The sequence below is a fragment of the Saccopteryx bilineata genome, chromosome 6, assembly GCF_036850765.1.
Source record: "Saccopteryx bilineata isolate mSacBil1 chromosome 6, mSacBil1_pri_phased_curated, whole genome shotgun sequence".
Taxonomy (NCBI): domain Eukaryota; kingdom Metazoa; phylum Chordata; class Mammalia; order Chiroptera; family Emballonuridae; genus Saccopteryx; species Saccopteryx bilineata.
The window spans coordinates 20,913,625-20,926,037 of NC_089495.1; the positions used below are offsets into that span (position 1 = coordinate 20,913,625).

At 44.8% G+C, this 12,413-nt stretch overlaps 1 protein-coding gene across 5 annotated transcripts in view; it reads right to left on the bottom strand.

The window, feature by feature from the left end:
- Positions 1 to 12,413, bottom strand: part of TRMT9B (tRNA methyltransferase 9B (putative)) — a 48,089-nt gene that overhangs the window by 10,348 nt on the left and 25,328 nt on the right. For 2 of the 5 annotated variants that reach the window (XM_066236544.1, XM_066236542.1), the window contains exons 2-3: positions 11,550 to 11,642; positions 3,880 to 4,034 (exon numbers count right to left, since the gene is read on the bottom strand). In XM_066236544.1, coding sequence (XP_066092641.1) covers positions 3,880 to 4,033 — 154 coding nt within the window. In that variant the 5' untranslated portion in view covers position 4,034; positions 11,550 to 11,642. Of the gene's footprint in view, positions 1 to 3,879; positions 4,035 to 11,549; positions 11,745 to 12,413 lie in introns of all 5 variants that reach the window. The other 3 variants (XM_066236543.1, XM_066236541.1, XM_066236546.1) reach the window with 2 other exon arrangements.

Here is a 12,413-nt window from a genome sequence, read left to right on the forward strand (position 1 = left end):
GAAAAAGTGTCCAATATTCAAGAGCAATCATGAAGAAAGTATAATCCACAGAGTGTTTTAAAATTAAAATCCTAAATACTAGAAAGATGATGTTTATATTTTAAGAAAAATAATCTTGTAATGCCATTGCTTTTTTATTGGCTCAGGGGCTATATTTGGAGAAATGAAAGGGGGAATTACTTCAAAAATACGAAGCAAGTGTTCAGAGAATCTGCTGATGATGAGGAAACTGACATCTTTTTCTATCTCAGCATCTCCTAAAAATCTCCTAGCGCCCCTGGCGCTCTTGATTGATCCCAAATTCTTTTCTAATGATCTTCATTTTTTTTTTTTTTTTTCATTTTTCTGAAGCTGGAAACAGGGAGAGACAGTCAGACAGACTCCCGCATGCGCCCGACCGGGATCCACCCGGCACGCCCACCATGGGGCGACGCTCTGCCCACCAGGGGGCGATAATCTGCCCACCCTGGGCGTCGCCATGTTGCGACCAGAGCCACTTTAGCGCCTGAGGCAGAGGCCACAGAGCCATCCCCAGCGCCCGGGCCATCTTTGCTCCAATGGAGCCTTGGCTGCGGGAGGGGAAGAGAGAGACAGAGAGGAAAGCGCGGCGGAGGGGTGGAGAAGCAAATGGGCACTTCTCCTGTGTGCCCTGGCGGGGAATCGAACCCGGGTCCTCCGCACGCTAGGCCGACGCTCTACCGCTGAGCCAACCGCCCAGGGCATGATCTTCATTTTTAAGGATAGTAGTGGAAACTCCAAATATGATGTGGTTGTCCATTTTCTAAGTGCACACACTGGGATGCTAGAGAGAGGAAGAGATTATCCCGACGAGGAAATCAAGAACACAGCCAAGCCCAGGCACCCCACTGTCGTAAATGTGCAAGAAATAAATCAGATTTTTTGATACTGCAACAAAACACTGGAACACAATAATCAGATCCTTTGCAAAAATCCCATTAAATGCGAACCTTCCAGAGCACTGCAGAGAAAGAACAGGAAGTGTCTGCCTGCTGACATCTCCCTCTGTTTTGTATTCTGCCCCACACGCATTCTTTGCATTCCTGTATCTTTTGCTGGCCATCGGACTATTTAAAATTCAGCATCGTGCTGAAGTGTTTGTTGTCTAGGGTGGCTAAGTGCAGGAAGGCTGAGATGGGCCTAATGGACAACATATTACAAAGTTAATACACTTAATACACATAATACAAAGTTAAATACACTTTGTTCAGGCATCAGTGGTAGTTGTTGCCTGGGAGTCCAATGTTAACAAATCAGCATGATCTTGTAAATAAGGTGCACCTAACCAAGGCACGCATGGAACAAGGTTAGGTATTGACTAAGTGACAGAAATGTGACCAGAGCCTCACAGGAACCTAAGCTTGTATTTCCCCTAAGGGCTATAACTCAGGATTCACTCACTTAGTGTCCGTGGCAACTTTCTATTACAGAAACACTGTGAATAATGACAATCCACTGTATTTTCTTTTAGGATTTCTGACTTTTTTTTTTTTTTAGTATCATATGTAGAAAGGACTTTTGAAGGACTTTTGCCTCTGAGTATGTTTTATTGTTTTCTTTTAATTTTTTAAAATTTTCTTTTATTCTTTATTATTTTCAAGTAATCTAGCTATCATCTAAGTCCTTTAATGGTTTCATCTTCTCATACTTCCACTGGTGCTTCATTTGCAATTTCTTTTATATCAATACATATGCATATATATTTTTTTTTAATTTTATTTATTTATTTATTTTTAACAGAGACAGAGAGTGAGTCAGAGAGAGGGATAGACAGGGACAGACAGACAGGAACGGAGAGAGATGAGAAGCATCAATCATTAGTTTTTCATTGCGTGCTGCAACACCTTAGTTGTTCATAGATTGCTTTTTCATATGTGCCTTGACCGTGGGCTACAGCAGACTGAGTAACCCCTTGCTGGAGCCAGCGACCTTGGGTCCAAGCTGGTGGGCTTTTGCTCAAACCAGATGAGCCCGCTCAAGCTGGCGACCTCGGGGTCTCGAACCTGGGTCTTCCGCATCCCAGTCCAACGCTCTATCCACTGCGCCACCGCCTGGTCAGGCCTATAAATATATATATATTTTTACAGAGACAAAGAGTCAGAGAGAGGGATAGATAGGGATAGACAGACAGAAAGGGAGAGAGATGAGAAGCATCAATTATCAGTTTTTCATTGCAACACCTTAGTTGTTCATTGATTGCTTTCTCATATGTGCCTTGACCATGGGCCTTCGGCAGACTGAGTGACCCCTTGCTCGAGCCAGCGACCTTGGGTCCAAGCTGGTGAGCTTTGCTGAAATCACATGAGCCCGCGCTCAAGCTGGCGACCTCGGGGTCTTGAACCTGGGTCCTCCGTATCCCAGTCCGACGCTCTATCCACTGCACCACCGCCTGGTCAGGCTTCATTTGCAATTTCTGATGTAAGATATGAGAGAGGTATACACACATACTGGTGTCCTAAAGCCACGTGTTGAATAGCTCCTTTACCTACCAACGGATTTTAAGATCTCAGTACTTTGCTTATATTAGGGGTGGTAAGAGTTCCAAAGTCACAGTATCTTCTGACACTAGATTTATTTAAAAGAAACCTGACATGATAGAGATATCTTCAAAGACTCTCTATTTCTAGGTGACATGCACCCCTTCCCCCAATTCTACATCGCTCCAGCCGTCTTGAACAGCCCAAAGCCCTGGGCACATATCTGTGTCACCTACCAGCATTTCAAGTGAATGTCAAATTAGATAGCGTTTGTAACTACAGACTGATGGCTCTTATGGGCGTAATCTTCACGCGCTTGCTTGAAAGCAGCTTTAGGTGGGCAGGTCTCAGGTGGAAATCCCAGCACGTTTTAGGGCCTTAGCCTTAGATCTATTGGGCTTGTGGTTTACCACTCAATTCAGAAACATCCTAATCCAAAATCTTCCAGGCAAATCAGTGATTATAAAGATTACAAAGTGATTACAAATGATCTATTTAAAGATAGGTTCTAATAATGAAACACCTATAGAATAGTGAAGGGGGAAAAATCCATGAGATTAATAAGAGGTTCCAGGAAATCTACAATCTCTGGATCTTCGGTAGAAGGCATGAGAGCTACTCTGGGTAAGCCACCAGATCTCTGTACTGTACTTACAAATGCGGTATCTCGACATTTAAAAGTCAATTTCACAGGCAGTCCTGTCAGCCCTGATCGATTCAATCAATGTCAGATCGATTTTGCTGGAAGCGGCACGCAAAGGCTCTGAAAAGATAGCCACTGTCTCCACGTAGATTTGAGGGTGTTTTCTACTTTCTGGCTTGATCGTACGCATGTCTGTTATTCAGGGAACGGGCTGCGTATGGCACGCCAAGGGCACAATTCCAGACTTCCAGTTCAAACAAAAACGAAGACTGAGCCCTGGCCGGTTGGCTCAGTGCTAGAGCGTCGGCCTGGCGTGCAGAAGTCCCGGGTTCGATTCCCAGCCAGAGCACACAGGAGAAGCGCCCATCTGCTTCTCCACCCCTCCCCCTCTCCTTCCTCTCTGTCTCTCTCTTCCCCTCCTGCAGCCAAGGCTCCACTGGAGCAAAAGATGGCTTGGGCGCTGGGATGGCTCCTTGGCCTCTGCCCCAGGCGCTAGAGTGGCTCTGGTCGCGGCAGAGCGACGCCCCGGAGGGGCAGAGCATCGCCCCCTGGTGGGCATGCCGGGTGGATCCCGGTCGGGCGCATGCGGGAGTCTGTCTGACGGTCTCTCCCCGTTTCCAGCTTAAGAAAAAAAAAAAAATCAAAAAACAAAAAAAAAAACAAAACAAAACCGAAGACTGAATCCTAACAGGAAAGACACGATGGGATCTGTTTCACACCCCGGGGACGGCCCTGGGTTACCTATGTCGGCGACGAGGCTGCCGGGCTTCTGCTCCTGGAGGAACTGGCGGACGCGGGGCCAGGCTTTGCTCCGCAGGTCGTGGAGGTAAGGGGCGGTGCTCTCGTACACGTCGTGCACGTGCTGCTTCTCCAGCTGGACGGCCTCATGGTCCATCCTGGGGAGACAGACCAGCCCGAGAAAGGCGAGTCAGAGACGGTGAAGGTAGGTGCAGAGCTCCTAGAACCGGGAACCGACAACTGCCAAAGGTGGCGCTGATCTTAGACTTCACTAGGGGCTGCCAGGAGAACGCCTTCACTGTCAGCTCACCACAGTCGTCAAAAGACTGGAAACTGCATCATTTTACCTGCCAATCTGCAGAAGGTAATGGCGTGGGGATGAGCTAGTCACTGTCCTTGCCTGTACCAGATCAGTTCCTCATTTTGGAAGCCTATACCAGCGACTGACTTGGATAAAAATCGTTCTGATGCTAAATGCATTTTAAGAATTCCTAACACGCAGCTCACCACTCCAGTCAGGTCACAAAGCCCTCTTGATTCCACCTTTTCAATGTGTCTGGATTCCAGCCATCCCTCTACATCCCTACTGATTCTATTTTAGGAAAGGCACTTATTTCTTGCCTGAATTACTTCAACAGCCTGTAAACAGCTGTTTCTTTGTTTTGTTTTGGGCCTTTCAATCCCTTCAATTCTGCCACAACTATTTTTATAAAACATAAATCTAACTGTGTTGCTTCCTATCTTAGGCTTCTTCAAAGGCATTCCATTGCTTGTCTGACCCAGCTCAGGTGCCTTAGAAGGGCACACAAGTCTCTTTCTGATCTGGCCTCACCTTGCCCTTGAAGCCATTGCTCACCAGCCTTTCCCAGCGTCCGATGAGCCTGCAGGACTCACTGACCCACCATTTCTTGGGTGCCCCACGCTCTCCCTGCTCCGGGGGCCTGCAAGGACGCCGTGTTTATCCTGGTCAACTGCCGTTCACGCTCGGCACAGGCACTGATCTTCCAGGCAGGACCAGGGCAACCAGAAAGGAGTGAGAGAAGTCCAAGAGCAGGACTTTGAGGCCTCTGCTCTTTGGGGCTTAATCTTCTCATTACTCTCTTGTGGCACGTGACTGAGGGGTAGCCCAGGGAAGCAGCCAGGGGCTTGGGTTGTGGCTCTTGACCAATCCGTCTGAAAGTAAGCTCAATCATATAAAGCACGGGGCCCTACTGGGGCAGGCCACCAGTTCAGTCCTGCCCCTGCTGCTCCTGCGGCATCCCATGCAGACCTCTTGGGACGATGGAAATTTCCTGTTTCTCATCCTCTCACCCACCCATTTTAGCACGCAATCCATTGATGATTCTTACCTAAAACAATCATTACTACGATTATCACTGCAACAGTACAGTACAGTAAGATATTTTGAAAGAGACTACATTCATATAACTCATTACAATAGACTTATAACTCTTCTATTTTATTATTTTTGTTATTAATCTCTTACTGTGCCTAATGTATAAATTAAACTTTCCGTATGTATATGTAAACTTCCTATATGTATAGGAAAAACATAGTGATATAGGGTTCTGTATTATTGATGGTTCCAGGTATCCACTGAGGGGTATAGGGGAACAGCTGTATTCTAATTTCATCTTTCCTTCCATCGCAAGAAAGAGCCTTTCAGGATCTACTCTTAAAACAAATTACAAGTAGGTTATCCCTAATTACCATGGGCCTGCCCACGGTCCCAGCAAAAAATCTGGCACTCCTAACAGAGTACAAATCTCATTTGTGAGGTCTGACAAAACTTCCACCCAAACTGAAACAGCTTACACTGCACCCTCAACTAGAATTTACAGGGTAAACATATGGTTGGTTATAACTGCCTACACACAAGAAAAAGCCAAACATGGAGTGCTTTTCTTTTAAATTAAAATCTCAGTAGACTTAAAAGAAAAAAACAACTCAGCAGACTTAAGTCTTCTTAAATGTTCTCCCTTTAAGAAATCAATCAGGCAATACAATTTCAAGAACCCTGGAACAAACAAATTTTACTTTATTGCACTTGGAAATGTTAAGTGGCAATAAAAAAAAATTCAATTCCTTTCAATTTGGCTCTAACTAGAAGGTCACAATTTGTAGTATCTGAACAAAGACCATGGAAGAACTTTCGCTAAATCTTCTCCCAAATTGCTTGGCCTTTACCATAAACAAGTAACTTCAAAGAGCTATGTTAAAGTGTGGGAACAATATAAATGCTTTTTATTTTTATTATGTTTCACAGTTAAGATTATACATTGCAGAATAAATAGCTGACTATGAAATTGATTTGTAGCTAGGATTACCCGGAATGACTTTTGACACTTTGTAGATCTAAATTTCCTGCCATATTTTCCATGTGGATCATATATATATACATGTATGCAGATTACTCGTGAATTCAGTTATGTAATTAAGCTAGTAACACTCCTACAAAAATAAAAGTGCAGGGTTCAAGGGGAAGCTAGGGACATAGGGTTTGGTACAGCCAGGCTTCATAATCTGTGTGCAGTTCAATTCTGGGCCCTTGTAGCTAATGCCTTGGCTGGTTAATCAGGAGAAAAGGGAAAATAATTTGAAAGCTAAGGAGAAGTCATATAAAGTAATGCACTAAAATCCTGAGACCCAATTTTGAGTTTATTTTCAGTGCAATAGAAAGAGGTTTTAAGTTGGTAGGTGAGTTGGGGGCAACACGATTGGACTTACAATTTTAAAAGACCACTCTAGGTATATGTAACTCTAAGTAGAATAGAGTACCCATTGTCTGTATTTTTCCAACCAAGTTCACCTTTCCCCTTCTGATCATGTATATCTTGGCAGCCCTGGATGGGCATGTGACCCAGCCCTGGCCAGTCATGGAGGGTATCCCATATTCCTGAACACAATCATTGGTTCAATGGAGGGCAGGTGATATAAGGTGAGCCAATCAGAGAGCTTCCTTGAGAGATGTAAGTGGGGAGCTGAAGACATCTTGGCCTCGCCTCTGGCATCAGAGAGTGGGAAGGGTGTCAAGAGCAGGCTACCAGTGGCATCTTTGGTCCACATGGAAAATACTCATTTTTAGGTTGAAGAAACGAAGTCAGGCAAAGCAAACCAGGATGAGAGACAAACGGAGGGGGAAAGACCACAGTGGCACAGTGTCCTGCTTCCGGTCCCTGAGGCTGGTCTCTGCAGTCCTGTAGGCCACTCCTCACCCTTCCCAACTCAGAGAGTCAAGAAATTCCCCTTTTTACCTAAGATTGTTGGGTTTCTGACCTGACTACCACAGGAGTCCTCTCTAATCAGTATTTCTCTTTCTTTGTATTTTTCCAAGGTTAGAAGTGGGGAGGCAGACAGACAGACTACCGCATGCACCCAACCAGGATCCACCCGGCATGCCCACTAGGGGGCGATGCTCTGCCCTTCTGGGGCATTGCTCAGCTGCAATCGGAGCCATTCCAGTGCCTGAGGCAGAGGCCATAGTGCCATCCTCAGTGCTTGGACCAACTTTGCTCCAATGGAGCCTTGGCTGCTGGAGAGAAAGAGAAAAACAGAGAAGAAGGAGAGGGGAAAGGATGGAGAAGCAGATGGGTGCTTTTCCTGTGTGCTACTGCAGACCGAGTGACCCCTTGCTTGAGCCAGCGACCTTGGGCTCAAGCTGGTGAGTCTTGCTCAAATCAGATGAGCCTGTGCTCAAGCCGGCGACCTCGGAGTCTTGAACCTGGGTCCTCCACATCCCAATCAGATGCTCTATCCACTGCACCTCTGCCTGGTCAGGCTTATTTTTTTTCTTTATAAATATTAATATTTCCTCTTCTCAGTAGATATATTATTTAAAAATTGAGAAAAAACTTAATACAGTTCTGTATCCCACGTTTTTAAACTTTAATGTTGTAAACCAAGAAACAACTTGGCTGTGGCCTCCTCTAATCTTCACAAACACATGTAATCGCCTTGATTTTTAAATTCTACAAGACTTGAAATGTCTCATATTCTACAAAATATTATAGTGGCATAAGTACTTCTGCCAGATTCTGAACTTCTGGAGAAGAGATATTTCTCATACTTCTTTGTTTATCTATAAACAAAGCACTAGGCTGATATAGGATAGGTCTAACCACGGTTTTAATGAGTAAATGAAAAATGAAACTCCAGCCAACTGAACAATATTTATTTGATTTTTAACAGTTTTGTTTAGGGATAATTGACATATAACAAACTGCACATATTTAAAGTGTACAACTTGATAAGTTTTCTTAAGTGTATGCACCTGGGAAACCATGAATACAAGATAGTGGACAGAGTCGTCACCTACTGTCCCTCACCCCTCTGTACGTCATTCTTCCCACCCTTCCATCTTTCTTAGTGCCTTGTTTCCGGGAAAGAAACAGGGATAGACGGTTGCACATTGAGAACTATATCCAACAGCCACAATTTCAAATGTAACTTTGATATCTGATGTGAGTACAATACAATACAAAAATTTTTTAATGATCATTGTAAAGCCATGCACACACCACATGCATGTATAAATAGTATAAATAGTACAAAATATTCAGAAGAGCCAAAAGGACTTCGAGAGAAAAGATTTTCCCAGTGCCTCATCCAGGAGATGCACTTGACCCCTAGGGATCTAGGAAACTCTGAGAAGGCTTAGTTTTGTCTCCTGTAGTGGCTCCTTGTCCGCAGAGGGGAGATACCATAACTGTGTGTCCTCGGGACAGTTATAGTAATCATTCCTCCTGGCAGTTTGCACAGAGACAGGGGTAGTGGGTGCTACTATCATAGTCCCGTCAGCATAGGGACTTTGCTTTTGTTTGTGATGGGAACTTCTGTGACATCCTATCCTGTGTTTCTGCACCATGATGTTCTCTATTGTGGGACCTCCATTTTTTGGTTCAATGCAAAACACATTTAAAAAAAAATATTGGTCTCCAAATACCTATCAACTACTTTTGTGAATTAAAATCTCTGGTTATCAGGTAATACAAAAGGAGAAGAGAGAAAACAACTGTGTAAACTTGGAGTAGGTTAAGAGTTCTTAAACAGGTCACAAAGGCACTAACCTTAAAAGAAAAAATAAAAATATTAGACTATATTAAAATTATGGCACCCTTAGAGAATGAAATTCAACCTAAGAAGACTTATGACAGATAGATGGAGGGACCCTCATTGGAGGTCTCTGGCAGTAGAACATACTGCAAAGGCAATGTCATGTTGGAAGCAACAGCCTCAGAGAAGGGCCGTGGCCGGTTGGCTCAGCAGTAGAGGGTTGGTCCGGTGTGTGGAAGACCTGGGTTTGATTCCCAGCCAGGATACACAGGAGAAGGCACTTCTCCACCCTTTCCCCTCTCCTTTCTTTCTATCTCTCTCTTCCCCTCCTGCAGCCAAAGCTCCATTGGAGCAAAGTTGGCCCGGGCTCTGAGGATGGCTCCATGGCCTCTGCCTCAGGCGCTAGAATGGCTCCGGTTGCAGCAGAGCAACGTCCCAAATGGGAGCATCGCCCCCTGGTGGGCATGCGGGTGGATCCTGGTTGGGCGCATGTGGGAGTCAGTCTGTGTCCCCACCCTCTCGCTTCTCACTTCGGAAAAATACAAAAATAATAGCCTCAGAGAAGATTAGAATTGTGTGACATACTGCCAACTTTGTCGCCTCTCCATCTTTCTTTTTGTACTACCACAACCTGGCATCTGAGCTGTTATTACAGCTTTCTAGTTGGGTCTCTCTGCTCCCCTTGCCGCCTTCCCACCCCTCATCTACCACCTCTAATATATCCACAATGCTGGGGGTTTGTAACACTCCTTTGCCATTAATATTCACCTGCTGCTGACACTATAAACGTGGACAGTAAAAGGTGACTGCAGAGACCACACAGTGCATGTGTTACTCTTGGCTTGATGGCTGTAACTTATAATTTCCTCTCCATGAACCCAAGAAAAGCAGTGCGGAATCTTTCATGCCAATGCTGGATAATTTTCCTACAATGTCTACTTGATAATAACACTTCTTTGTTGAAAACCCTTCAGGGAGGCCTCTACTCTCTATGGGATAAATTGCACCCCTCAATCGGGCACTCAAAATCCTCCATGACCTGGGCCCAGCCTACCTTTCTAGTCTTATATCCTACAGCTCCCATGACTCAGATACTCAGCTCTACCCAAAGGGCCCTACTCACTTTCCCTGAGTGGGCCACGTGGAGAGCACCACCTCGAGGTGTCTGCTGAATCCAGCAGCCTGTTCTCTCTCACCTGAAGTGCTCTGCTATCACCGACCCCCTCCAAACCCTTACCTGGCCCTCCAAGCGTAGCACAGCCTCCTCTTCCATGAAGACTTCATGGATAGCTAGAGGTAAAAAATAATCTCTCCTCGTATTTCTGTATACTGCATATTTATTATGTTGGTCACTCTTAGGGCATTTCTCCTGATACCATCTTAACCTCTCAACTCTGGGTATGGACCCAACCGGATTAGAAGCTCCCAGAGGATGGGCACTGAGCACAAAGCAGTCACTCCATTTGAACTGTAGAACCAATGAATCAACGAGCTGTGTCCTCAGCATCCTCTGTAAGACAACAGTGCTTTACTCCAGGGAGCCTGGTCCTCGAGTCTTAGGTTATAAGTCAGAAATACCCCTGGGGCCGAGAGCCACTGGCAGGAAGGCAGGGCCACGGCCAGATTTCTAGTGTGTTCTGGACTGCCGGACCCCTTGCCCTAGAGGGTCCCGTTTTAGACACACACTCTAGGAATGCAAGAGCCACATTTCAATAGCTAAAAGCAAATATACATATTTTAAATTGTTCTCCTATCCTAAATGCCACAGAAGATGCCATATTAAAAGTTGAGAGCCTAAAACTCTGCTTTAAATTTAAAGACGTACTTATAATTCTAGAATAAAAATACAAGTTAGGACAGTTCAAAGAATTTACTCATACTTAATCATAAAATACATACGTGGGTTTCTTTTAGCTTTTAATACATGATTCTTCAAACAACATCTACACATTACTTTCAACTACAAATTATACTGTAAACTTTTGTATAATAAAAGCTACTATTTAATGATGCTTTTGAAGTCCTAGAAAAGCATTTGGAACTCTAAAAAAATCCTAAATACTGTTTATTCTTGTAATATTAACTTACTCTATATAACTATTTTCAAATTCTGTTTTCTACCTAGTGCAAAAAAATAAATTCCAACTTACTTTATAAATTATTTTATTTTATTTACAGAGACAGTCAAAGAGATGGATAGGTAGGGACAGACAGGCAGGAATGGTGAGAGATGAAAAACATCAATCATTAGTTTTTCGTTGCGACACCTTAGTTGTTCATTGATTGCTTTCTCATATGTGCCTTGACCATGGAGCTACAGCAGACCGAGTAACCCCTTGCTGGAGCCAGCGACCTTGGACTCAAGCTGATGAGCTTTGCTCAAACCAGATGAGCCCGTGCTCAAGCTGGCGACCTTGGGGTCTCGAACCTGGGTCCTCTGCATTCCAGTCTGACGCTCTATCCACTGCGCCACTGCCTGGCCAGGCCCAACTTACTTTATATCACTGTCATAAACATAAAATTATAGGAATTGGGACTAATTAGGTTTACTGAAATGAACAGACACAGTACCAAAAACCCTCGTCTTAGTTCAACTGCAGTCACAGCTGAGAGCAACTAACCTGAGTCATCTTGTGATTACAGGTAAATCACTTCTGGCCTTTGTGAATCACGGCAGTCTCCACCCTCCGAGCGTGACAGTTGCTGCTCACGACCTTGTCAGTGTGTAAGGGACATGAAAAGTATTAGGGTCAAATCACAGAGAGAGGGCCTTCCCAGACGGCCCCGCTGCGGGAGTCTTTGCAGGGAATGTCGGCCTGTTAGGAAAACAAACAAAGAGCAAACGTCATTTTACAAAAGAAGAATACTGAAGCAGCTACAGCCCAGGCTGAGCTCTGGATGTATCCACATACCACCCAGAGCGAACGAGGTTAGAGAGAACGGTGAACACGTGGAGGCTGCCAGAACTGTGAAAGCAAGTTTCCGAATTAATTCCTCAGCTTTCTGTCCAATATACAGACAGTACTTTTCCCCTGAATCAAACTGAATGGTTACATTTTGTTCCTGGAAAAATGACAAGCAGGGAGAGTCAACTCGGAATACAGTGGCTTAATTAAATGTCCCTACCTACTTAAGACACTAAGTTGTGCTAACTCATCCCAGCACTGCTCAGCGTTTGCTCATGTCAGCAGCTGCTGCCGTGCCGCTCTGACGAGTTCTCCTATTCCTGCTCACATTTATTTTTTTCATGTTTCATAATAGAGCGGGTCTGTCATGAAACCCATCAAAATGCTTAGTTACTAAATAAAAAGAAAAGAAGGACCTTGTATGTCAGAAAGCACTCTGTAACGTAGAGGCGTGGGGGTACAAAAGAAGGTCTGGAGAGAGGCGTGCTGTGCAGGACAGCCATCCTGTGAGACCTCGGCCAGACCCCTCCTCTGCAAGTGAGGCGAAGGGACCTCACCCTGACCCGTGTCCAACCGTTT